General features: G+C 44.0%; 1 protein-coding gene across 2 annotated transcripts; it reads left to right on the plus strand.

Annotated features, from left to right (window-relative positions):
• rsf1b.1 (remodeling and spacing factor 1b, tandem duplicate 1) lies at positions 1-26,748 on the plus strand. Of its 2 annotated transcripts, XM_063202990.1 has the most exons (18): positions 1-166; positions 984-1,075; positions 1,237-1,329; positions 1,760-1,965; positions 4,748-4,881; positions 5,174-9,246; positions 9,547-9,696; positions 12,161-12,298; positions 15,511-15,615; positions 16,827-16,906; positions 17,051-17,105; positions 17,612-17,653; positions 18,218-18,327; positions 18,518-18,585; positions 19,072-19,285; positions 22,717-22,967; positions 24,486-24,665; positions 26,020-26,748. In XM_063202990.1, exons 1-18 carry the CDS (start codon positions 13-15, stop codon positions 26,703-26,705), a joined length of 6,831 nt encoding a protein of 2,276 aa, XP_063059060.1. In that variant the 5' UTR covers positions 1-12; the 3' UTR covers positions 26,706-26,748. The 2 variants fall into 2 exon arrangements, with proteins under 2 accessions (XP_063059060.1, XP_063059061.1); XM_063202991.1 differs by lacking the exon at positions 17,612-17,653.
• Positions 26,749-27,492: the final 744 nt, after the last annotated feature.

Here is a 27,492-nt window from a genome sequence, read left to right on the forward strand (position 1 = left end):
TCCATCGGGAAAATGGCTGCTTCGGCAGCAGCGGCGGCTTCTTCCCCGGGGTTGTGCCCAAGCTTCGCCGTGATCTGCTCCTTTTTAGAGAGATATGGACCCCTATTGGATTTACCCGAACTCACATTTCCACAGCTGGAGAGATATCTCCAGGAGAACTCCTCAGGTATGAGTTTTATATTTGAAGCTGCGATGTGGGAGGAGGAAAGGGTCTCAAAACCTCCATTGCATGAGTTTTAGCGTTCGCTGGCTGTTGTGTTATTGTGTGCTTGCAGGATATCGTAATTTCTTTTATATAGCGAAATATTTGGCTTATTTTCGACATTGATACTTTAAACGGTGGCGATGTCGATAGGGTATCACTTTAAAGTAGTCTTTTCTCGAAAATGAGCCATTCTGAACGGCATGGAGGTGTTTTTATTCGTCGGGATTTATTTTTCTGCCTAGCTTTATCTGCTGCTCAACACTAAATTGCTCTTCATCACACTGTGTGAGGCTAGCAAGCTAAAAAAGATGATGGGGAATCTGGTGGAAATTACACTTGAAGAATGCATTATACCATTCGATGCAGCGCATTTTCCTTGAAAGGCATCGAATATTGTGTGATGAATGTGAAATGCATTGCACATTTACAGTTAAATAATAATTTGGCATTGCATTAGTGGTGTACTTGCCGCACTGAGCATGCGCACAGCGCTATACTTCCTGCTTGCAGCTGCACGAAGATTGTTATTGCGCGAAACTGTCAGTTTGTGTCATTCATTCAAACAGTTTTGGTGATTATTGTTAAACGCCCACCTATAAAATCACAAGCGGAGCAAATAAATCGAATTTTGAATCATGTAATTGTCTGTAACAACAGGACACAGCTTTGCGTATATTCGCAGAAGTGTTCACACACACACTGGGAACTATTCCAACTAGAGGCTATTCCATGCTCTCTGTACAGTACTATTAAGTGTGTACGTGTGTGTTTTACGCAGTTCCTAAGTTGCTGGTTGACCTCCACGTGAAGTTGCTGAGGAAGATTGGCAAGTCCGTGTCAGCAGACAGATGGGAGAAGTATCTTGTGAAGGTAGGTGCCGGTGTGCTGATGTACTGTAAATGCCCCCCGACACCATCCATACGATCGAATCTAAAATGATTGCCATCTCCGCCATTTGTATTCGGCCGTTTGTGCTGCTGTTTTTCCGTTTTGTGTGCTAATGTAGTTCGCAATTGTGTTTTGTTGTCCAGATATGCTCGGAGTTCAACCTCACTTGGGCATGGGAACTGGAAAAGAAGGGTTACAAGGACATGACGGTGGAGTGCAAGACAGGCATTCTGAAAGTAGGTGCTCATTTATTCCTTTGCAGCATATGTTGCAAAAGCACATAAAATTGCTTTTTAAATATCACATTATACATTCTAGTACATGTTTACTTTTTATAACTTAATGTTTTATTGTTAATAGCATGTGAATAGCTGCTGCGTATTGCTGTCTAATAGCAAAACGTTATGCCTGTCTGTTTAAGTGAAACTGCCGGCCAAACATGTATTGAACCCTTCAGACGCTGCCTCTTTTATAAATTAGATGTTACCAGAAAGGTAATGACCAGTTATGGTCGTAATGTATTACTAAAGGCCCTGTGCATTTTTACAATGGTGTAGTACTGTAGTAGTTAAGTGACTATTACAACGTTCCAGTGGTGGAACGTTGTGTGTTAGGGGGCTACTTGCCATCGCCATTCTAATTAATGTCACTCCTCCATGTTTGCAGTATCTTTGTGAGTGCCAGTTTGACGACAATGTCAAGTTCAAGACGGCCGTCAATGATGAGGACCCGGACAAGATGCGTCTGCAGCCCATCGGGCGAGACAAGGATGGCCTGATGTACTGGTTCCAGCTTGACCAGGACCACAATGTGCGCGTCTACATTGAAGAACAAGACGACCTGGACGGCTCATCATGGAAGTGCATCGTGAGGTGAGACGTGTGTGTGTGTGTGTGTGTGTGTGTGTGTGTGTGTGTGTGTGTGTGTGTGTGTGTGTGTGTGTGTGTGTGTGTGTGTGTGTGTGGCGATGCATATTGAGTTGTGCTTGATGCATCAGCTGGTTTCTTGTGACCTCATGGAAATCGTCTGACCGCGGAGCATTGAGATTTTGTTTGCTTGCTTGCAAGATTATTCGCTTTATATAGGATTGTACCCTTTTATTTAACCATTCCATTTTGGTCGTGATGCATGTAATTGTTGAAATGTGAGTCCAATTGTAACTGATAGTGCATCAGTACATTAATTGCGGAGGTTGATGTTGGTGCTGATGCTGGTGATCAAGTGTGTGCTACACTGTAGTTCAATCAATTGTGAGGCAACCTGGCCAAGAGATGTAGCTAGCTGTGTGTGTGTGCGCGCGCATGCTCCTGTGCTCCAAATATTGTGATTGTATTAATCATCTGCGATGATGATGATGATTTAGATCCAAATCATGACTGTGTGTGTGTGTGTGTGTGTGTGTGTTCATTCCCAGTATGACCATGCCAGTATTAATCTTTCACCCAAAACATGTGCAGCACCACATCTTGTAGCTGTGGCGTGTTAATTACAATCGGAGTTAGAAGTTGAGCTTTGCTCACCATAGTACTGCATATGCATTTGTTTGTGTGTTTTGCTGTAAGTGGCAGAGCATCCTCAGGCCAGGGGTATTTAACTGGCACAGAAAGCATGAGAATGTACTTTATGAAATTTTCAATATATGCAAGGCAACTTAAGAATAGTGCACTGTGGTGGTACGGCACCATGCAACTGGCAAGTAGCCTCATTGGGTTGTTTGTTCAAGCGTCTTTACGCTAAACAAATGAGTGGTTGGTAGAGAGCGATTTAAGGCTTCTGACATTCAACACCTTTGATGGAGAGAGAAGGAAAGCAAACAAGCATGCAAATGGAAATGATTGTGTCTAGAATTGCCATTGACCTTGTTAAAAAAAGTTATTGTCACAGGGCTATGCAAGGGATGGATTTGTTTATCTGTAGGACTCTAGCTATTGAGATATTTAAAAGGCTTCCTGGCGTATACTCTGGCCTGGATGTGTGCAGGTGGTTGGTCCATCTCCATCCGGTGTGTAATGCTTTTCTGTCCAGTTCTTCATAGGTGGTGGGCCCAGTCTCATATCTTGTCAGTTCGTTGGTGTTAACGAGTGGCAACTTTATTTTTGCTTATATAACCCCCTGACAACCCATTAATCAATATTTTGGCTGTTGCCATCCTCAAAACTTGCACATTGATTTATAAAAATGACAACAAAAAATAGCCGACCGAGTGACGTCACGTCAATGCAAAGTCAACGAGGCAGAATACAGCTAGCGCGTGCATGCTACCCGGAACCGTCAGATTTCATGGCTAAAAGTTACAAGTTCGGGGGTAAGTGGTCTCACTTGTGTACATGCAAAAAAAAATATTTTTCTCAAACTTTCAGAAGTGCTCTTTTTCGCTGTTAGTGTTCGACTGTCTGACCATCATTGGGCAACGAGAGATAAATGTCAAAAAGAGGACAGGTCTGTTCCCTCAAAGCAATAGAGCAATGAGGTGACGGGGGTAGATCAATTCGCCAAAAAACTACGTGTCAGTAAAGAAATGCAAGCTGTGTTATTTTTTCCAGTAACAGGAAAATGGTCAGGAATGAAATGCCTACGTTGTTTCAATGATTAGGTGAATTATCTGTCTATGAAAAAAGCCCGATATGCGGATAAATATTCCCTTTTCAACTTTGAGGGGCGGAGACTTCCCATTGACTGTGCATTGTGTGACGTCACCCCCAGTCTTTTTTATTTTCGTTATTTTTTTATATCAACGTGCAACTTTTCAGCGTGGCAACAGCCAGAATATTGCTTTACATATTGTCAGGAGGTCATATTAGAAAAATCAGGTTGCCACTCGAGAGTGAGAACGAAACTCGTTTTCTAAAGGAGCTACGAAATCTAGCCCACCGTCTATCACTCGCTAACATCACTTCTGATGCTCTTTAGAGCCACAAATTCCAGATTTAATTTGTTGCATTTTGATTTGCGTTTAAACTATCCCCGCCATGTGTCTGGGGTGGGGGGTGTCCTTCACTGAGTTACAGAAAGTCCACAAAGTTCTATGCAGTGATGGTTAATGTTGTCTAGTGAAGGTAGAACTGGCGTCTGTACCTTTCTTAGGGAGTTTCGCTTGGTGCAGAAAAGCCAAAGACTAAGTGGATAACGAATGTGTCGGGACTCTAGCCCATCATCTGTGTTCCCAATTTGAAACAATGCTGTTGTGTAGTAACAGCGTAGTAACCTATGACAACAGAGGAAAGAACATGGTGAAGTTGGGACTAAGTTGTAAGAGTTCTGATTCCTATTGCCAACCTTTTTTCATGGTCTGAAACTACTTGTTAGTTAAGTTCATTCACCATTATTATATTTTTTTGTAGGCTTTTGTGCCTTTGTGACAGGACAGTGAATGAGAGACAGGAAACGGGCGGGGAAAGGACCGGCAAACGACCCGGGCCACCGACATACTAACCCAGTGCCCTACCGTTAGGCCACGGCAGGGCGACATTATTTCGAGTATTGATGGAGATTATTATCTGAGTGCTTGGCATGTACTTTTTAACTTGCATTTTCTTGGAACATATGAGAGTGTGTGTGTGTGTGTGTCTGTCTGTCTGTCTGTCTGTCTGTCTGTCTGTCTTCAGTACATATCCCATTGAAGTATGAGCCTTATTTTTGTAACTTTTTCCATAGGAACCGTAATGATTTGGCGGAGGTGCTGGCTCTTCTGAAGACTCATATTGACCCTTCACTTCTGGTCAAGAAGGATGGGGAGGAAGACGCCACCGCCAACCCAGAGGATGCGGAAAAGAAGGCGGAGGACAATGGTAGGGCTCCGCAATTAATATATAATTTCAATATGATTATGTGATAGTGATTAAATGAAATGAAAACCTTTTTTTTAAATGCAGTTATAAAACAGATAAAATCTGGTAATACATTGGTATCAATTATTAGAAAAATTTCATAATTTTGCAATACTAATTGTTTATGATTATCCACAAAACACTGTAGAGAACATGGAGAATTATGTGAATTGGTTGGCTGACTACTGCATGGTTTTGTCAAACTACAACTTCTCACATGACTGAGAAATTATCTTGTTGTTACCTCTTGCAGGAGAGGTAAAGAAGGAGGAAGACTCAGAAAACGATGAGGATAAAGCAAGCAAAGAAAACAAATCACCAGTGTCTCCCAAGACGGAGAGTCAAACAGACAGCACAGTCAAGGAGACAACGAAGCAGACGGATGAGGATGGGAGCTCTGAGAAAGCGAAAGGGTCAGCTGTAAAAGAGCCAGACTCGGCCGCATTAGCCTCGGAGAAACCTGTTGACGAGACAGAGAAAGAGGATGTCAGCAGCACCGTGAAGTCAGCAACAATCAAGGAAGAGCCCATGGAGGTAACCACGGCGACCACAGCAATCAAAGCCGTGTCGGAGGCCACTGGTGCTAGTAAGCCCAGCGAGACGATAGCGGCGAGTACGGATCCTACGGAGGAGGCGAAGAGGAAGACGGCCGAGGAGATCCAGAGAGCCATCAAGAGCGACCAGCAGGCCAAGATCCCGCTCAAGAAAAGGGAGATGAAGCTGAGCGAGGGTTTAAATAGTGGCAATGGTGGCAGCAGTGTTGCCGGCAGTGTTGCCGGCAGTGTTGCTGGCTCGAGTGTCATTGTGGCTAACACATCAATCGCTGCTGCCTCCGTTGTCAAAGAGACGACCAGGGAGGTAATGAATGGCGATCAGGTGAACGGGGACGTTCAGTCATCTAAGCTGGACGAGAGCGGTACGAAAACGAGTACGATTATAACATCCACAGCTGCAGCTGCAGCAGCAGCAGAAGAGGCCAGGCTGAAGGCACAACGGGAGGAAAAGATGGACATCTCAGAAAAATCAGAGACGGAAAAGAAATCAGCCAAATCTGACGAAACGAAGGATGGTAAAATAGAAAACGAAAAACGGCCTCCTGCGGCGGAAGAAAAAGTTTCAAGTGCAACGCCTACAGAGGAGCCAATGGAGGTGGATAAGCCTCAGGCGACGAGTTGCATTAAGACCATTGGTGCACCGCGCGGGGGAAAGTCTGACAAGGACAGGTCTGACGCGCTAACAAAGGACTGCTCATCCTCGGTCAAAAAAGACAGCGAGCCGTCTTTCACCACCATCAGAAAGGCTCCGCCCGCGGAGGAGAAATCTGTGATCAAAAAATCTGATGCCAAGACATCTGGCGTGTTGGTGGAGAATCGTGAGATCACCTCGAAAGACCCGAAAGACATTCCAAACTCTTCCACAAAGAAAGCCGACTGTTCCAAAGATTCTGATACCAGGGAAACTAAGAAAGACACAACAAAAATGGACGGAGAGAAAGATCAAGATAAACAAACAAACAAACCTGCCTCTCCTAAAACAACACAGCCAATGGTGCCTCCGGAACAGGGCAAAAGTTCTCGTGACTTAACTGAACGAGACAAAAGCAAGACTGAGAAGTCTGCTGAATCGAGAAGTGTGGATAAGCCACAAGATTCTGTTGAAAAACAGAAAGACAAGGGGATTGAAAGAACAAGCTCTCCCAAGGCAATTGATATGTCTCGTCCGACAGGAGACAGCAGTGTGTCAGAGAAGACCAATAACTTTTCTATTATAAAAGAAACCAAGTCAGCGATCCTGGCTCAAAAGGCTGAAGATGCGTCCTCTAAAGAGAGCGGCAAATCATCCACTAAAGAAGGTGACAAATTGTCCATGAAAGAAAGTGACAAAAAAACTAGTAAGGAAGGTGACAAAGCAGCTAGTAAAGAGGATGACAAAGCAGCTAGTAAAGATGGTGACAAAACATCAGAGAAAGGAAATGACAAACTGACCTCAAAAGAAAACGACAAATCGCATGTCATAAAAGAACCGGTCACGAGTATAACGCCATCTAAGGGAGCGTCTGTCATCAAGTTGGATAGATCAGGAGCGTCTGCTGGTAAAGAAAAACAAACCGTTTCCAGTGAAACGGACAAGCCATCTCCTACTCAAACTTCCACAAAATCCAGTTCATCAGAGGAGAAATCAAAATCACAAACCTCAACAGAAACTGTAAAAAAGGATACAGCTAGAGAATCCAAGCAAGATGTTTGTCCTGCGGTGACAGAAAAATATTCCACATTAAAAGAGAAAGGAGACTCGGCAAAGCCGGCTGATTCTAAGGAGTCAGGAAGTACTACGAAAGAAATGGAAGAGGAAAAAAGTAGCAAGCCCTCTTCAGCGAAGAAGGAATTACAGGAGAAAACGAACGAAAAGAAGCCTGTCGGCGAAAAGGAAAAACAAAAGGCCGAATCTGAAAAAAATGAGCCGAAGAAAGATAATGCTGGAAAAGTAGACGAGAAGGCGGACAGGGCCGACAAGGTGAAGGACAGGACTGATAAAGCTGAGAAGGTGGAGGAGAAGAACGACGAGGCCAAGGATGCGGACAAAACAACAGACAAGGGCGACAAGTCGAAGGAGAAAACTGACAAAGCCGAGAAGACTGGAGACAAGAGTGAACAGGCCAAGCAAGGGGTAAAGAGAAAAGCTGAAGTGGAGAAGGAGAACAAGGAAGCGGTTAAAAAGTCACAGAAGGAGACGGAGGACAAATCCAAAAGGTCTGAAGAAGAGAAGTCCGATCGAGATGTTGAAACAGGGAAAGGAAAGAAGGAGGAGTCCAAAAAGCCGGAAAAAGAAAAGGTTGAGGTGAAAAAGGCAGAAGAAAAGAATGAGGAGTCAAAAAATCCTGAAGAGGAAACCGATCGAGATGTTGAAACAAGGAAAGGAAAGAAGGAGGAGTCCAAAAAGCCGGAAAAAGAAAAGGCTGAGGTGAAAAAGGCAGAAGGAAAGAAGGAGGAAGCCAAAATGCCTGAAAAAGAAACCGATCGAGATGTTGATACAAAGAAAGGAAAGGAGGAGTCCAAAAAGCCGGAAAAAGAAAAGGCTGAGGTGAAAAAGTCAGTAGGAAAGAAGGATGAAACCAAAATGCTTGAAAAAGAAACCGATCGAGATGTAGAAACGAGGAAAGGAAAGATGGACGAGGCCAAAAAGCCAGAAGAAGAAACCGATCGAGATGTTGAAACAAAGAAAGGAAAGGGGGAGTCCAAGAAGCCGGAAAAAGAAAAGGTTGAGGTGAAAAAGGCTGAAGGAAAGAAGGATGAGGCCAAAAAGCCTGAAGAAGAAACCGATCGAGATGTTGAAACAAAGAAAGGAAAGAAGGTGGAGTCTAAAAAGCCGGAAAAAGAAAAGGTTGAAATGAAAAAGGCAGAAGGAAAGGAGGATGAAGCCAAAATGCCTGAAAAAGAAACCGATCGAGATGTTGAAACAAGGAAAGGTAAGAAGGACGAGCCCGAAAAGCCTGAAGAAGAAACCGATCGAGATGTAGAAACGAGGAAAGGAAAGAAGGAGTCCAAAAAGCCAGAAAAAGAAAAGGTTGAGGTGAAAAAGGCAGAAGGAAAGTATTCATGCACAGAGCCAAGCTCCAAGAATAAACCGCCTCAAAAGGAGGAAGGGGAAAAGAAGTCTACAGCAGAGAAGAATTTAGCAAAGGACGGACAAGCAGACAAGGAAACGGATGACGCCACCAAGGAGAAGAAAGACGACGGCTCAGTCAGCTCTGAGGAAAACAAGGAAAAAGACAAAGACAAAAACGAGGACAAGGAGGAGGAGGAGAAGGAGAAAGAAGAAAAAGATAAGGAGGGAGATGAAGAAGAGGAAGCTGACAAATCGGCAACCAAAGCCACCGGTGAGGATCCGGTCGTAGACGAGAGCTTGCGTCTAAAGATCCGCACCGCAGCCCAGCGCAGGAAGATGGAGCACCAGGCGGCCCACCGCAGGAAGGCCCGGCTGATCCGGGAGGAAAGGGAGAGGCAGCAGGCCCTCGCAGCGCTCGACTCGGATCCCGAGGGGGTCGGGCAGGACGGAGGTGGGCGATGCCTCAGGAGGTCCCCCCGAATATGCCGGCCCACCCCCAAACTGGCCGAAATACAGGACAGGAGGCAGGACAAGAAACCGGCCACGATTGCTGAAGAAGGGGAGGATGATAAGGAAAAGGGTGACAACAAGGAGGATGAACAGAAGGAGAAGGAGAAGGAGAAAGAAAAGGAGGAGGAAGAGGAGTCGGAGGTGGAATGTCCTGTTCCGAAGAAGCCTAGAGAGAAGAAAGTGTATGCTGACGGACAAACGAAGTCAAAGGTGACTATCCCGAATTCGCTTTCATACATTAAAATGACAATTATGGTGCTGTGTAATTAAGGAATTATATGGTAAAACTTCTACTCAGCATGACTGAATTAATGAATGTAACAGTGAAGGAAGAAAATTGTGATGCATAAAAGTGTTTACTTGTAGCTTCTATCTGAATAGTTATGCATATTTTAACATTATAAAAGATATGTTTGTTTACTGCTGATAATAATGTTACAACAGTAATATCTGTCGTTTCAGTATCTAAAGCAATGTTCCTCTTTCTTGCACGCTGCATGGTGTTTACAGGGTAGAAGACGGCGGAAGACCAGATGGTCGAACACTCGGACGCGGCGGAAAAAGAAAGGCTCAGACGACGAGGGTGGCGATGATGACCCCGAAAGCGAATCGAGTGAGGAAGAGGAGACGGAGGAGGATTCCAGTGATGAGGACTACAAGGTTATTTTTGTTCGTTTTTTGTTTTGTTTTGGCTTACTGTTTCGCACTTACTGTGTGAACACACCAGAGGAGACGGAAGCTACAAAGAGTCGCTGAAATGTCTTCATAGCAAGAGTGACTGCACGAATAGACCGGTCACGACATGAGCGATTCCCGTGACGGAAATAATTGACTTTGTATTGAGTCGCGCGACAAAAGCAATTCGGGAGACTAGAGGCGATTCGTGCGACAGTTTGTTGTTGAACTCCTGGAAATATTATGCAAATTAGATATGACACGGTTCGGCGACAGCCGCCACAGCCAATGGGAATGTTGGAATGCTTGCATTCTGCTTTTAAGAGACATACGCTAGTCGCTTCAATCTCTCATACAGTGCCCTCCATTATTATTGGCACCCCTGGTTGAGATGTGTTTTTTAGCTTCCAATTATTATTATTTTTCTCTAAATAATATGGGACCTTAATGGAAAAAAAGAGAAAAATCCAACCTTCAATACAAGTGCATTTATTCAGTGGGGAAAAAATCCCACATAAAGAAATAATTATTTGACATCAAATAATGTGTGTCACAATTATTAGCACCCCTGTTGTTAATATTTTGTACAACCCCCTTTTGCCAACAAAACAGCACCTAATCTTCTCCTATAATGTTTCACAAGATGGGAAAAGACAGAAAGAGGGATCTTCAGCCATTCCTCTTTGCAGAATCTCTCTAAATCATCCAGAGACCTGGGTCCTCTCCTCTGTACTCTCCTCTTCAGCTCACCCCACAGGTTCTCAATGGGGTTGAGGTCTGGGGACTGAGATGGCCATGGGAGGAGCTTGATTTTGTGTCTGGTTAACCATTTCTGTGTAGATTTGGCCATATGTTTAGGGTCATTGTCTTGCTGAAAGACCCAGTGACGACCCATCTTCAGCTTTCGGGCAGAGGGCAACAGATTTTGATTTAAAATGTCCTGGTATTTCAAAGCATTCATGATGCCATGCACCCTAACAAGCTTCCCAGGGCCTTTGGAAGCGAAACAGCCCCACAGCATCACTGACCCACCCCCATACTTCACAGTGGGTATGAGGTGCTTTTCAGCATGCGCATCTTTCGTGGCACGCCAGACCCACTTAGAGTGTTTGTTGCCAAAAAGCTCAATCTTGGTCTCATCTGACCAAAGCACACGGTCCCAGTTGAAGCCCCAATATCGCTTGGCGAACTCCAGACGTTTGCGTTTATGATTGTGGGTGAGGAAAGGTTTTCTCCGTGCATGCCTCCCAAACAGCTTGTTGGCGTGTAGACAGCGCCTGATGGTTGATTTGGAGACTTTGTGACCCCAGGATGCTACCATTTGTTGTAATTCTGTAACAGTGAGCTTTGGAGATATTTTGATTTCTCTTACCATCCTCCTCACTGTGCGTGGTGGCAAAATAAACTTGGGTCCTCGTCCAGGCTTGTTTACCACTGTTCCAGTTGTTTTGAACTTCTTAATTATTCCTCTCACAGTAGATATGGGCAGCTGCAGTTGAGTGGCAATCTTCTTGTAGCCTCTGCCTGACCTGTGAAGGTCGACGCACATCTGCCTCACTTGTATGCTGTGTTCCTTTGTCTTTCCCATGTTTAAGAGTAGATAAGAGAAATGGCCTCGGTGTCACGTCATATTTATACCCCAGGGAAACAGGAAGTGATGAATTACTAATTAAATGTTCCTACATACTCTGGTAAACTTTGTAAACTACTGTAGAAATGACAGAAATGCTTCAATTATATTTATTTCCTGGGAATTCTTAAGGGTGCCAATAATTGTGGAACAGGTGATTTAATGAAAAATAATTATTTTTTAGTCAGGGATTTTTTTTTCTTCCTACAATTCATTTGAGTTGAAGGCTACATTTTCCTACAATTTTCAGTGTGACAGTATTCTTCTGCAATAAACACTGAATTTATTTTAAGGCTTTTAACACATCTCAACCAGGGGTGCCAATAATTATGGAGGGCACTGTATAGCTCTTGCTGCACAGAAGTGATTTTCTGTCGCTTGAATCTCGTCGTGGCCGGTGTATTCGCCTGGTGACACGAATGATAAAAAAGACACGGTATGATCGCTAAAAGCAGAATGCAGGCATTCCAACACTGCAGTTGACTGCAACAGCTGTTGGTGAACTGCATCGTAGGTCATTTGCATAATATTCATTGAAGTTCAACCACAAGCTATCGTATCGCCTCTTGTCGCCCAAATCGCTTTCGTCTCCTGTCGCTAGCTCCTCCATACAAAATCACATGCACATGTGTCTTTGTACTGCAAAGGGTAGCAAAGGGGCGTTGATTAGACGACGTCTTGGCCGTTGATTTGACGATAATCAACACCGATTCAACGTCCCTTTGCTATCAGGGTGGCAATGAAGGCTTTCTGTTTTATTTAAAATGTCTTCCATTATTTATACTTTTGTGCATCTATTGTTCTGTTTTCTTTTCAAAGGTGGAAAAGAGGCCGAGGAGGACGAAGAACCGCACCAGAGAGCGACACGAGTTCGACTCCGATACCTCATCCTCGGACAACCTCCCGCCAAATGAGGACCCCTGCAAACACTGTGGACTACCAAACCACCCCGAGCTGGTATGTCATGATGATCATATGTGGGATTTTTTTATTTTGTTATCAGGAATTCCTAATATTTCCACCATAGCAAACCTTACTACACTTTGTGCTCTGAATATTTTCCTGTAATTTTTTTGTAATTTTGTTGGCCTTTGCCAATGAAAGGCCTGTTTTATGTAACTGGTAGCTACCACAGTTCAACAAGGAATATTAGTATACCTATATGCAGACATATACTATACGTAGAGGGTTATAGCTACATTTCATTATCAGTCACATATTAATACTTGAAGGATAACTTCTGCCAATTTCGACAAGCAGTTGAAATGCTCACACTACCCTGGACTTGCCAGTACCTGAGGATATTTTTTTTTTTTTTAACTTCTGCCTTTTCCGAGATCCTGGTCATTGTAATGGGGGCAGGCGTGTGTTTACATTTAAAAAAAACATCTTGATTTATTCCCAATAGCATCCAAAAGGTTATTCAGCATCAGCAGACAACTAGCAAACAGCGATACCTTTTTGGATAATATTTGGAGTAGGACTATGTTAAGATTTTTTTTCGTGTAAACGGTCTGCCCCCATTTAGAATAGCTCAGATCTCTGAAAGGGCTGAGTCGAAAAATGCAGCATCACCGGGTACTGACAAGTCAAGGGTAGCGTTAGCAATACAACAGCATATTGAAATTGGCAGAAGTTATCCTTTAATAACCAGAGGCCACCAGGGGCCACATCTGAGCGCCCCATTCACTGTGACTATCCCTGTGACTATACCTTAGGCCTCTATAATCTCTATTTATTTCCTCTTTAAAGTTTTTAAACTTATTTAATTTTCTCTACATCTACTTATTTACCTATCTACCTATTTTCTAGCCTGGTGAACCAGCGCCACCCGCTGGGCGGCAAAATGTTTTGTCTACGGGTGGGTCTGGCCTCGCATAATGATTCAATGAAGCCAGAATGCCATGAATCTGGCAAACCAATTACAACGCAAAGATGTGTTTTGAATCAAAGCGGGCAGGGTTTTGAGGGAAGGTTGTTCTCATCAACAATCTTCGGATGTATTATGCATCGAGGCCAGACTAAATTAGACATCCACATTTAGTCTGGTTTATCAGGCTACCTATTTTCTCTATTCTGTATAGTTTCTTCTCTTGTCTTCTTGCTATTCTTTCTTGTTTCTGTCTCTCTTTTCTACTTAACTTTTTATTTTCGTTTTTAACGTTGATGTTTATCCATTTGTTAAGCACTTTGAGCTGCATGCCTTGTATGATACTGTGCTATACAAATACAGTTATTATTATTATTATTTTTACAGGGTCCCCGCGGTGCATTAAAAAGTATTAAAAAGCATTACATTTAGAACATGTGATTTAAGGCCGTGAAAAGCATTAAATGTAGCTATATTTTGAGGTGTGGCATTAAATATGAAAAAGCCTGGCATTAAATTTCACCCAGACACAATGTATTAAAATATAGATGCCTGCACAGTCTTCCGTAAAAACATTGTTTCATAACTATAAGGCGGCAACCAGGTTTCGAGACTGTCAGTCATGCCTGGGGTAAACAATGCACTCGATAGTGACAGGCCCGCTGGGGTAGCAGACCCTATCGTTCTGATCCCCCTACTGGATGATGGCGATGGCTGACTTAGTAGGCTAAATCCCATCCACCACAGTGCGTGTGACTGACCGCAGTACAGTTGAAAGTGAAACTTGTTAAATTTCATCAACCAATATGCAGCGTGGAAGCTATATCTGTGGTGCCAGTTTACTCGTCGAAAGCGTAAGTCTTAAAATGACTGCATTGTTTTCAAACTTTGTATCTCGTCATCTAGCCTGCTCGTGCTCTATAATGCTCCCTCTCCTAATGTTAGCCATGCCCTCTCGTTTAGGTTTGTGTTTGCTAACGCATATAATTTCATGAATGCATGATGAATGCATTCATACAATATGCTACTTCAAAGTGTCCTCGAGCTTCGTGGCGTATTATTTGATGCTGTCAGATGCTAATGCAATCCGAAGTGAGCCCGAGTGTTGTGAAGTTGTAAGCGGTGGAATTGCGTTTAAATTGTAACATAATCGGGCGAGTAACGGAGTGTTTTCTACAAGTAAAGGCTAAATGTCGCAATGAGGATATGCGAGGATGTCCAAATCGGTAACCGCGTGGTGTTTGCATCGCTATTCCAGTATCCGCGGTTAGGGAAATGTTTGTGGAATTCATATCAAGTTCCACTGCTGCTGTTTCTTTGCTCCCACTCTGAAGAGCGACTTGCTAAACTGAAAGTAGAACGCCTACTACTGTCTCTATGATGGAGCAGGGGGGAACAAACAGGAGGAGCAGTCCAGAGCTGAGCAGTCGTTCTTTTTTAACCCTTTTGACGCCACAGGTGTTATCTCTCCTAGACTAAGGTGCACTGCGCTCCAATATTTATCCATTATAAAATATGAATTGTTGGTCCATTTTTAATTTTTATATTGAAGGTATTTCATGAAATGTCATCAAACTTTTCAAATATACACAATTTTGAAATTGTTTCAGTTTTGAATGACTTTTTGGTTAATGATGTTTTAATCTAATGGGTAGTGTGTGTGCGCGCTCTTTTGTTGTCACTCTTTTGTTGTCATCTCTATGGTTAAATGAAGCACAAAAACGACTAGGGTATTAGAGTTTGGGCCCACCTATGCAGCAGCCAGATCAACTGAAAGAATATTTTAGCACATGGAGTTACACAGATGCTGGCTACTTGATTTGAAATTATAATGAATTATCTAAGGAAGGGGCTGATTTCATGACAACTCCCACATCATACAGAAACCTCTTTGACAAGTCATGACAAACATCTGGTGCAGAAAGTGACTAGGGATCAGGCAATGAGAATAAAATAACACAATGAGCAGTGTGAATGTATGTATTACATTACATTATAGCAATGTAATAACAATAGCAATATTATACCATGTAACACACACACAAGCACACCCGTGTAGTGGTATTAATTTTACTGTTGGAGGTATTAAAAATGGTATTAAAAAGCATTAAATTGGGTGATGAAAAAATGTGCAGATACCCTGTTTTATTATTTAATTACACTCTCATTGTATATTGGAGCAGATAGGTTGCAACATGCTCTCTGGCTCTGAACACTCTACTGCACTATTGCTTGCATGGATTTAAAAGTGTGTGTGTGTGTGTGTGTGTGTGTGTGTGTGTGTACTCTCTGTCTCCAGATTCTGCTGTGCGACTCATGCGATTGCGGCTACCACACAGCGTGTCTCAGACCCCCCCTCATGATCATCCCTGACGGAGAGTGGTTCTGCCCCCCATGCCAGCACGTAAGTCACGATAGTCATGTTTTTTAATGCACATCTTTAAATTGTTTTCTTTGATTTATGTCTCAATATCGGTTGTAGGGTGCTCAGAATCACATTTCTAAATAAAATAGACTATTTTCATGGCAATATAACATTGATCAGTTGTAATGTCCCTGTGACTAGTGTTTTACCCTTTGATCTGTCTTGCGAAGTGTATTCTGTGCATTATGTGTGGTCTGATTGACACCTTAATCATTGCATTACATTACTTTCGATTATATTACGTAAGGGTTAACGTTCGGCGAGAAGGTCGCTACCGTGGAATAGCAGCACGACAGAGAGAATCTTTAGACCCCGACGCGGAGCGGAGGGGTCTTGTTCTCTCTGAAGTGCTGCTATTCCACAAAGCGACCGACTCGCCGAAAGTTAACCCGCTTATTATATGGATATACTTAAATGATTTACACATGCGGGGACATTTCTTTAGACCTATTTAATGTTAAGATTGTTGCTGCGCAAAACAAAACAGAGCCGTTGTGGAACACCGCTAGGCAACAGCTAGGTAGGCTAGCCAGGACAGGTGTTGTCTATCACAGCAGCTGATTAGAGTGACAAAAGACGTACCGGACCCCCTGCGGAGTGATATGAAACATTCGCTTTAGCCACTGACTTGTATACAAGCCAGTGGCTTTAGCAGTGAACGTCTTGTTGCCATTGACAGCGGTAGCCAGGACAACGGGTGCTGTCTATCACAGCAGCTGATTAGAGTCTTGTTGAAAAGTCGCTTTAGCAGTGAAAAGTCTTGTTGCCATTGACAGCGGTCTGTTATAGACCAACCCGTCCGTTATCGAAAAATAACAGACGTCCGAACGTTGGGGAGCCCCGTTGAAATGAATGGAGCATTCGACAGATGACGTCACAACCATATCATAATTTACGTTACAGTACATTACATGTTTCCTCTCCTCAATAGTGAAAGTGAAAGCCCAACTGACAAACTCCAACTCCCATTGTCATTGTGACACAGCACTCAAGTCACTCACTGCACACAACGAAATTGCATTTATCCTTCACCCGTGCAATAGGGAGGGAACACGTCAGTAACTGTGTTGTGCATGAAGGTGTGTTATTTGTAGGGAGGTGATGAGAGAGAGCGATGTCCCAGGCTGCCTCTGCGGTTTTCTAGATCTTCACTCATGTCCTTGTACTTGTTCTTGTTCTTGGCCATGCAGAAACTGTTGTGTGAGAAACTGGAAGAGCAGCTGACAAATCTCGATGCTGAACTGAAGAAGAAGGAACGCAAAGAGCGAAGGTGAGGGATGCTCACAGGTCACTGGAGGGAAAATTCCATCCCTCTGCTGGAAGTCTTTGCTCAAATTAATAATTTTATTATCCTGTGAATTGACGAAAGGTTTTGGGAAAATATTAAGTGTCTGTATCTGTGTTTAAATTTCAGGAAAGAGCGCTTGGTGTACGTTGGTATCAGTGTGGAGAACATCATCACACCAACAGTAAGTTCTCACCACTCTGCCGTTGCCTTACTGCCTTGCTATGCTAACACAATGTTGGTAGCAATGCACTTACCCATTGGCAACCATTACATTTCAAACTGGCTGGAAACTGCTTTTTAACAACCCAGTGTTATTATATCAGAATAGCTCATTTATAGAACTCAACGGATTAAAAAATCATAGCAACACTTCTTAGCAGAGATGTGGACTTGTGACTTCTGACTTGGATTTGAGTCAGAGTTGAGTCACAGATGACTTGACTTGAGACTTGACTTGGCAGTATTAGGAATGACTTATGACTTGAATGGACTTGTACGCCATTGACTTGACTTTACAGTTTTAGGTCCCAATGACTTGCAATAGTTATTAATATATAATATGTTAATATATTAATACATATAATAATATTCTGCAATATATTAATGTTTTTGCATTTGTATTACATGGAGAAAAAAAAGAAAAATTCAATGATTTGCAGTGCCAGTAAGCTTACTATTTTTGTTTAGAACACGACTGGCAAAGGGGAACATGAAGGGCAGTGTGGAGAGGTGATGTATATATTACAAAGTAATTGTGCACAGAATACAAGGTGACTATAAAGGACTTGGAAAAAATGAGACTTGGACTTTGGTTTTGGCACGACTTGAACTCGACTTGGTCAAATGTGTCTAAACTCGTGACTTGACTCAGACTTGATTGGAAGGACTTGAGACTTACTTGTGACTTGCAAATTAGTGACTTGGTCCCATCTCTACTTCTTTGCATAGAAACATTTTATGAGCTGAAATACTGGTGACAAAAAGAGAGACGTTTATTTTAGTTTTATTTTCAAATACATGTTTGGTCCTTTATTTGGTAGGACACTGTGAGGGATTGGGAGAGAAAGATGGGGAAGGATCAGGAAATTTCCGCGGGTCGGAATCGATGCAGGTCCCCGCATTTATGTTAGAGTGCCTTAGGACACTGATCCACACCGCCCCTATTTTATTATTTTTACGCATCTCTTTCAAGCAATACTTACCGCGGTGCTGCTTGAGCAGTAGTTAAGTGACATCGTTGTCGGTGAGCCCTGGCTTCCCGCTGTTAAATATGATGAATTTCGTTTGGTGAAGGTGGAGATGGAAGAGGAGAAGGAAGAAGTCAAGAAGGAAAAGAAGGAGTCCAAGAAGAGCAAGAACTACGGCCGCCGCTCCACAAGACAAAAGAAGTATATAAGCTACAGGTAACTCACCCTTGGAGTTGATTTAATCCCCTGTCTTTTTAATGATCATGCTGAAATTCTGGAAGATATTTTTGAAGTGCTGCCTTGATGGAAAACAGTATGCAATGATTCATTTTTAAATTAATCTGTGAATTGCAACATTTGTGTTACCGCTTCACTCAACAAGACATCTTATTTTTTTCTGCTGTAGATTCGATGAGTTTGATGAAGCCATTGAGGAGGCCATTGAAGAGGATCTGAAGGAAGCGGAGGGTGGAGGTAAGACTTGTGACCGCCCGACCATACAAGACTCTCAACAACTAGTGTATTTATGTGGACATTACTGTCCCTGTTTTGATCAGGAAACGTTCTTTCAGTCAGTTCACTGATGATGGTCTGACTGTGACCGAAACGTCTGCACTGCACTTGGGTAGCTCTTTCTTTTCTATAATGCAATAAAAGTTTTCTATTGCATTGGCATTACAGTTTGCAAGTTCCCTTTGCCTGCCTCCTGTTTTGATCAGGACAATAAAGTATCCAGGTTGTAGCTGCAATTGGTTTAAGACCTTATTCAAGTATTCATGCTGTCTTCTAGACAAACAAATCAGCTGGTAAAAACACCATAAACAAAGCACAGAGTAGATAGAAGTAGTTAAATAGTTTCCATTTTCCATATATCCTTTTACGATTCCATTAATTGCTCCACAGAAAATTGCAAACTTCTGTATGCTAATGATGCTTTATGTCTATGTATTAACCCTTCAGGCGCCGGGCGAGGCAAGGACATGGCGAACATCACAGGGCTGAGCAAGGGGAAGGACATCTCGGTCATAATGTCGGAGGACGGCAAGGAGAACGGGAAGGCGGTGCGGCCCAACGCTGGCCAGCGCAGGAAGAAGAGGCGACGTCTTAACGACCTGGACAGTGATGAGGATGAGGACGAGGAGGAGAGCGAAGATGAGTTCAAACTCAGTGAAAGGTGAGATGAGCACAGCTGAGATAGGCACAGACAGACAGGCGGCAATGGGCCTTTAAATGAACCTTTTCATCACCAGCCATTTTGGCTAGTAGATGTGTCGTGGTTTCCAATCGATGTGTCAATCACCAGGCCATGTGAGTATGGGGTAAAATAGGAATAAGTTAGAAGACAATTCAATCAATAGGCAAATACACCGGCATAGTTTGTTGATGAAGACTTTATTAACTCGACTCAGGTTAGGGACATTGTAGAAGCAAGTTCAACGTACAAGTTTCCAATGCAATACATCTTAAACTTGAAACATTTCAGCAAGACAATAAGTTTTTGCAAAACCAAAGTTTTCTCCGGAGGCTAAGTTTCTCCCAGAGACTGAGTTTTCTTCAGAGTCTAAGTTTTTTCCAGAGTCTAAGTTTTTTCCAGAGTCTAAGTTTTCTCCAGAGACAAAGTTTTCTCCAGAGACTAAGTTATTTTCAAAGACTAAGTCCCAAAACCCAAAGTCGAGAATTACTTACTGCAAAAGCCAGACAGCAAACCGCGAAGTTGATCAACTGAGGAGATGCGTCAGGTTGTCTCGGGGACCCCGTTGGCAAATGTCCTCTCGAGCTCTGGACTGGCCATCTTTTATGCTCCCAAGCCTGGGGCATCTTGTACACCTGACCAATCCCTGTCCTTTGTCCACCTGGTCCGATCATCTCTCGGCCAATCAAATTACAAATGACGTTATGAGAAGTCGGGGAAATTCACAATCGTGGATTTATCGACGGGAGTTTTCCAAAAAGAATATAAATTAAGGGCTATTTTGGGTTTTGACAAGTGACATCCTGTGCTCTCCAGAGGCGTTTCTAGGTTCAGATGGGGCGCCAATCGAAAATGCAAACGAATGAACATTTGCCCCAAACTCACCACTACTGTAGTACAGTATGGGCTCTTATTCATTATCTAGGTGCTTGGGGGGTCCCAAGCAGCTGTGGTCTTGCTTGGTATCTAGATACGCCTCTTGATGTTCTCTTTACGGGAAGTTTTGATAGGTGCTTAAATCATATTCCTCATTAACACTGGGAGATGGGATCAGGCCTGTCACCTAGACTCCGTTATCTATAACTTATGTCCAGACCTAACGAAGTTGCAATGTGTAACTTATGTTTGACCCTTCATGCAGGGACGCTACTGGGCCTGAGACAAAGCAATTTGAAAGGGCCTCTGATCCAATGAATACTATTTAACGAGGACCTAATCATGGGCCTCCTCTGTCTGTGTTCCTGCCTATATGGACAAGAAACTCCCGTTTTGTTCTTTTGGAGCCACGTAGCCCCTTCTCCTAACGCGGGCACGAGGATGCACCTGATGCTCCTAATTAAGGCAGTTTGCGGTTAAACAACACCTGTTGCTAGCTGCCACAGAGATACTTTATGTTACTGTAGGTCCAAAAAGCAGTCTAGCCGCTGAAGTCATATTTTATAGCTGTCACCCTCATGGACGTCTAGGGGGTCCTGGACACCCAGACGCCTTCACTCCCTAGTCTTCAAGGCCACGCACCTGGTCTCTTACGGTGGAAACTTCCCAACGATGGTCTGGCCTAGCTTGGACTTTTCAGTCAGTCACATTGTATGTGGAGAGGGACTCTATTAGTATATGGTCACATCTAGGGACCACCTTTATCTTTTTATATAAATAGGGCTTCAATAAAAACCAATTTAACGTCAACTTAATGTAATACTTAATATGTTTTTACTTCTCTTCATTGTAAGGTATAGGCATGTAAGTTAAGGCACACGCACACACACACACACAGACATGCATCCCTGTTAAGACAGTGATGTGCGCCACCTGCACTTGGCAGTCTTCCCAGACTTCTTATCAGGTCCTAGCCACTACTGCGCACACACACACACACACACACACTTGCCCACATACAAGCCTCCCCGTCAAAGCAGTGATGTTACACCTACATTTGGCAAAAACGCCCAGACTGGGCCTTTGTCAGGCACAGCAGCCCTCATTAACAGACACACACACTTTGGGTTCTGTGTCTCTGTTCAACATAAGAGAGTTAATATAATTTAAAGTAAGAACTGAAACATACAAATATAATAGAAATAAAAGTATATAAAAGTAATAATAGTAATATAAATATAATGCAAGTAATATAATATACGGTTCGTTTTTATTATCCTTTAGGTGCAAGCACTAACTAATCTGTCACTCTATATACCAGATTTCCTCCACAGATGTTCAACCTCATTAGCCACACACACTCAGTATCAGTCAAAGTGGCTAGTACGTTTTCTTTTCTACGAGCAGAACTGAATTTGCACCAGCGTTTAGCCGGTTGGCGGATGTTCATTTAGAGCCCTGGACGGCAATATCTATTAGTCAGCTGTGTTTTATGTAATGAGACGAGGACAAGCTCGGATTCCGCAGCAAATAGGAGATGCAGAGCACAACCTGAGACACAGGGCAGCAATAGCCTCCTTTATCTTCTGACAAAGCCCTATGGTCCAAATGTCTCCCCTTTTAGAGATATTACGATGTCAAATGTGCACTAACTACAACATCCAGCCTCATACCAGGGCATTTTTCTCAGTTTCAATGTTGGGCGTAGTTACTAGTACATCAGTTTGCCTTTGTAGGGCAGTATAGTTACTGCATCATAACAAGGATGAGGAGGAGGACGAGGACTAATGCCTACTCGGCGTCAAGTATGAGACGAACACAACACCTGAGGGAAGCAATGGCTTTTAAATCGTTGTAGATGAAAGCTACGTGTAGTGTAATGCATTGAGGTGAGAATGATGAGGAGGAGGAGGAGAGTGCGGAAGAGTTGTGAGCGGCAGGTTGAATTGAGTAAAGCGAGGCAAAACTCACTATGAGGGAAGAGCTCCACCTCTTTAAACTAAAACTAACAGCAAATGGTGCAAGTTGCAATTCACTGACCATGTGTAGAAATCTTTAAAAGAGTAAAACAAAACAAAAACATGTGGGAATTGGCAGCTGTTCCAGTTATTTCTTAATCCTTTAAATACAGATTCGTTGGTGCTTCAGAAAATAAAGTTTAAAAAATCCTGCACCTTCTGTAAAATCTACAAAGTCAATTAATCCATTGATGCCTAAAGCATCTGCAAAAAACTTCAGCTGAATGCCGAAGCCCTTGTTGAGAAAGTTGCCCTCAGCCTATAAAAACGTAAATATCTTCACCTCTGATGCACATAAAAACATGAAACATGATTGCATTTAAACCCTAAGACCCTCATCTTGCATTAGAATGTGTTCATTCTGCTGTAACATACCCACATTTTTATTAAAAATAAAAATCTCAAGAGCCTGAACGTGTATGTCTCCAGGCACCAAAGGTCAAACAACATATGTGAGTCATCAGGCTAAATGGGTTAAATAAAAATGTGTTGTCCATGTGCTTTGTCCCGCTGCTGCAGTTCGGAGGAGGAGGAGTTTGTGGCGTCGGATAACGAGGCGGACAGCGACGCAGCAGTCAAGTCAGACGACGACAGCGACTTTGGCAGCACGGGGGTCGGTTCGCGCCGCTTCAGAGGCTCGGCCTGGGCCAGGCGCACCATGAAGCGCCGCTACTCGGCCAGACAGCCGCCACGACGCCGGCGACGACCCAAGTGGTACTCGGACGACGAGGAGCTGGAGGAGACAGACGAGGAAGAGGAGGACGAGATCGGTAAGAATGATGATGATGATGATGATGATGAGGAGGGGCCCTACCGTGGCGCTAATGGTAGGGCACTCGTCTACTACTTGGCCGACCCGTGTTCGATTCCCGGCCCTGGTCCTTTGCCGACCCTTCCCCATCTCTCTACACATTCACTTCCTGTCACTACCTTCACTGTCCTGTTAAATAAAGGCAATACATATATACATATTTATATAAAACGATAATCATGATGTGGAGTCCGGTATTCCAATTGAGGATTTGAACGTTTGTCGTGCAGTGTTTGAACACAACCCCAGAAAGTGGTCATTTCAGAAATGCTGATTACAGGGTACATTCCATTATCTTGACTCCTGCCCCTCAACCTGCGCTTGTGGACTTGCACTTCCACCTGTGCTTGTTGTGTCGCTACTAGGATCATTGAAAGAACCCACTGACTGTTAGCCTGGGAACTCCCACACTGCCTTAAGTTCTACACAATCGTTTCGATCTGAAAGACAGTCTGGCGAGGATGACTCATAACGTCCAAGATCATGGTCCCTGTGTCATAATGGCCAAGCATTCCGACCTTTACAGTTTCTCTGCCCAATCAGAGAGCAGGGCAGTGTGTCATAATAGCCAAGTATTCTGCCCCCTACGGAATTTACAATACTCATGAACGGCGTGACGTTTTCCATGTGCGTTACGCCCATTTATGGGGGAAAACAACCCATACAAGTCAATTGGTAATGTTGGGGTTCAATAAACGAAAGATACGGACCTGTAGACAAGCGTTGTTCACGCGCAACATGCCGAAAACGTGTTGTGTTGCCGGCTGTTCAAATAATATAGCCAAACAGCCGTGGCTGAAGCATGGAATCTGTTCATTTAGGTTAGCCGATGTAGCATGTAAGTCAATGAGACATTCGGTTTGTTTTCACCCATAAAGGGGCGTAACGCAAATTTAAGAGCAAAGTACCCGGATGGCCGTTCATGAGTATAGGCAACTCCCCAGACCTAATCTCACTTGTGATTAGGTCTGGTGTTAACCAGGCAAACTGACTGTAATGTATGTCAGCCTTTAGGAACTTTAGCTCACAGCATATGGGAAGGATGAACTGTGCTCCTAGCATGCATGGGTAAAACACACCACTAGGGGGAGCCATAGTGATGTAAATAAAAAGAATCCCTCACTCCTCCCTCTTCATAGCTTACTTTCTTTCCTTCTCTCATTTGATTAAGTCAATACACATCAAGCAGTGCATCAGTTAAAAAAAAAACAAAAGCAAGTATGACAGTTAGCTTCGTTTATAGATTGCATTTCTTTTTTCATGGACTTCAGGGGAAACTGTGTAATGTCTGTGTTTCTAATGGGCGTCCCTCATTACTGTCTATAGTTTATATGCACAGAAAATTATGGAGGACATTTGTTTTATATTCAGATTATTCAAGTGCTTATCAATGATAAACAGGATTATACAGGATACATGAGTTTCTATGTTCTCTGCATGTGTTTCTTATGTGGTGTCGTGCTTGTGCTTCCTCCAGTGACTGAGGGCTCCAGTGACTTCAGCGAGAGCGACCTGGACATGCGTCGGCGGCGCTCGCGGCGCAGCCAGAGGCAGGCCGTCAACTACCGCGAGACGTCGGACTCGGACGGCAGCCAGGCCGCCACCAACCGCGACCGCACCAAGCCCCGGAGGCGCCTCTCCAGCTCCGACAGCAAAGGTCCGTGTATTCCTGGAAATCTAGCTCAGGACCCCTTTTCTCGAAAGCATTGGTGCTAACCCAGTGTTTCCCATACATTAAGGAAACTATGGCGCACCGCCATAGTTTAAATTTGGCCGCCATAGTTTCGAAAATGTAAAAAAAAAAAAAAAGTTTTTTTTTTTTTTTTTTTTTCTTTTTTTTTTTTTTTTTTTTTTTAAACGATTTCTGTTTTCTATTAAACGATGTGAAAAACGATTTCCTTCGCATTTTCCTCCTGGAGTAAATACATCCTACAGAGAAATCTATGAGTGCTTGAAAGACAGAGGGATCAAAAGCCTAGTCAAGTTGTTGTGGTTAACTCGGGTTTGGGAGCAATAGAAAACCTTGAGAGAAGGGACAGTTGAGATGAGTTTACTGACACTCTCCTGGCTTTGTTTTACAGTTGTATGATAATGAGTTAGGCAACAGGCCTTCATTGACACAGCAGAGGAGACATCGGGCTGCATATAGAAATTAATGTGTAACGAATGTGTATAGACAAAAATGTGTAATATGTTGTTCAGCCCTTTTACCCTTTTATAGGAGGAATTTTGAAAAACTGGCACATAAATACACATGTAAATACACATGAATAATTGTTATAATTGAATAATTTAGTTGACGCTTTTTATCTCGCACCCAAAGACTTTCGTTTTTCCAAGAAGTTGAGCGCGTCCTTTGCCAACACATGAATAATTGACCAGCACCCCTCATGTAGAATGTGTACTCCTATGTGTATTGGGGAAAAGGTATAGCCTATACTCTCTTAGACCATTTTTGTCTGTGCGTGTCCCCCCCCCCCCCCCCCCCCCCCCACCCCCCCAGCCACCCCCAACAAAGAAATCCCGCTGCCCCCATAGTTTCCAAAAATTCTGTGGGAAACACTGTAACCTGTTAGCAACTTATTTGGTTCCCAATGGGAATGGGCTCCATCCTCCTTTTGTGTCGCATGTGTTGCACATTGTTCCTTTAAAGCAATTCCGTTTCTGAAAATAAGCTTGTGTTACACCTCTCTTTGAGTTAAATGATGGAGAATGGCTGGAAGTAGAGGAAAACTGAGAGTCTTGCGACACAAATGCTACCTCCAAGCTAGAAGGTAGCAGCTAACAGCTAGCTGGTCTATTGTAGGATTCAATGATTGTCTCTGATGATGTTACGTCTAGTTCCAAGCTAGCAGAGTATGACTGGAAAGAACAGGAGAAAAGTAGAACTCAACTATTTAACTCAAGGGGAGGCTTAAAATTGGCTTATTTCCAAAAACGGTATGGTATCGCTTTAAGCATTATTTTTCTGTGACTGTTTGGTCTGATGGTCATCTCTTCCTCCCCTTTAGCGAGCTACAGCTCCCGGGACTCTGACGAGGGCGATCGCGGGGCCAAGCGGCGGCGGAGAGGAGGAGACTCCTCGGACGACGGCGACTCCAAGAAGCGGCGGCGCCAACAATCGCACAAGCGCCGGCGAGAGTCCGAAGACGAAAACGACAACGACTCGGCCAGCGACGACTCGGACTCCGAGGAGGAAGACCGGCCCGTACGTAAGCGTGTCAACCGCATCGACTCCGACGACTCGGACGAGGAAGAGGATAAGGAGAAGAAGAAGGAGGAGAAGGAGGAGCGAGAGCAGCCGAGGCCAGCGTCGACACGCCTGGGGCTGGACGAGGACGAGGAGGCGGCTCTGGTCAAGGGGGCCAACCCGCTGGACTACCTGGTGGTGGACTTGCCCCCCACCAACGGACAGAGCCCCCTGAAGGGGGTGGCTGAGGGGCTGTTGGGCCGAGCCCCTGGTGTGGGTGGTGTTGGAGGTGGGGGGGTGCTGGTGGGGCCAGGGGGGGTGGCTGCGGCCACGGCGGCGGGCCTCATGGCGCACATCGGCCCCAAAAACCCGGCCACCGCCACCGCAGTCTCCATGGGTACTAATGGGCTGGTGGGCCAGGAGATGGCAGGGGGGGACGAGGACGAGGACGATCTGCTGGGAGTCACAGACCTGGTGGACTACGTCTGCAACAGCGAACAGTTGTAGTGGTGGCAGCGGCATCCGGACAAGAAGCCGATACTACAAAGCTGGTTCAGAAGTAAATCAGGTTAAGTGAAGAGGTAAATCATCTAATAGAAGAGCCTGGAGTCCTCATTTTCTTAGGACTGTAGGCTCTTCTATTAGATGATTTACCTCTTATCTTAACCTGCTTTACTCCTGAAACAGCTTTGTAGTGTAGGACCCAGGTCTTGTGTGCAACAGCGAACAGTTGTGGTGGTGGCATCACATCACGGACTAGGTCAGGTTGTAGCGGCGTCCTCCTCACCCCTCCAGGACTATTTCTATTGTCTGCAACAGTGGGCAGTTGTAGAGGCACCACCCCCCAACAACAACACCTCCAGGGCTCCAGGTCTTGTGTCTGCAACAGCGAACAGTTGTAGTGTTGTAGTGGTGAGCAGTCAGAGTGTCTGAACAGTCTCCGTTGTGCATCCACACCCTACACCCCTGCTCCTCTCCACCTCCTGTGCTAGACACGAGGCGCTTAAACACGCCTCTCTACTTCCTGCATCCCCCCCGACCCACTGCATCCCCCGCTCCCCCTCATGCCTCGTGAGTTTTAGTTTGTTCTCATCCGTACCCAATGCCAGCAATGCAACCTTGCAATGCCACACCAAGTACTGCACAGATTGTGACTTTTTTTGTTTTGTTTTGTTTTCTGGCTCGACTGCCCACTCCCGTTTCCCAAACCCGCCCTGCCCCATACCTTGTAGTCAGACTGACTTATTAATTTTTTTTATTTTTTATTTGAGACAGAGGTCAAGCGCTCTGTACC

Source organism: Engraulis encrasicolus, chromosome 7 (assembly GCF_034702125.1).
Source record: "Engraulis encrasicolus isolate BLACKSEA-1 chromosome 7, IST_EnEncr_1.0, whole genome shotgun sequence".
Lineage (NCBI taxonomy): Eukaryota > Metazoa > Chordata > Actinopteri > Clupeiformes > Engraulidae > Engraulis > Engraulis encrasicolus.

Bases quoted from the DNA above. Each gene is read 5' to 3' on its own strand.
- rsf1b.1 (XM_063202990.1), top strand. From the start codon at position 13: ATGGCTGCTTCGGCAGCAGCGGCGGCTTCTTCCCCGGGGTTGTGCCCA. The intron at 1,076-1,236 runs GTAGGTGCCGGT...TTTGTTGTCCAG, and splicing joins GGGAGAAGTATCTTGTGAAG to ATATGCTCGGAGTTCAACCT. The intron at 16,907-17,050 runs GTGAGGGATGCT...TTTAAATTTCAG, and splicing joins AAGGAACGCAAAGAGCGAAG to GAAAGAGCGCTTGGTGTACG.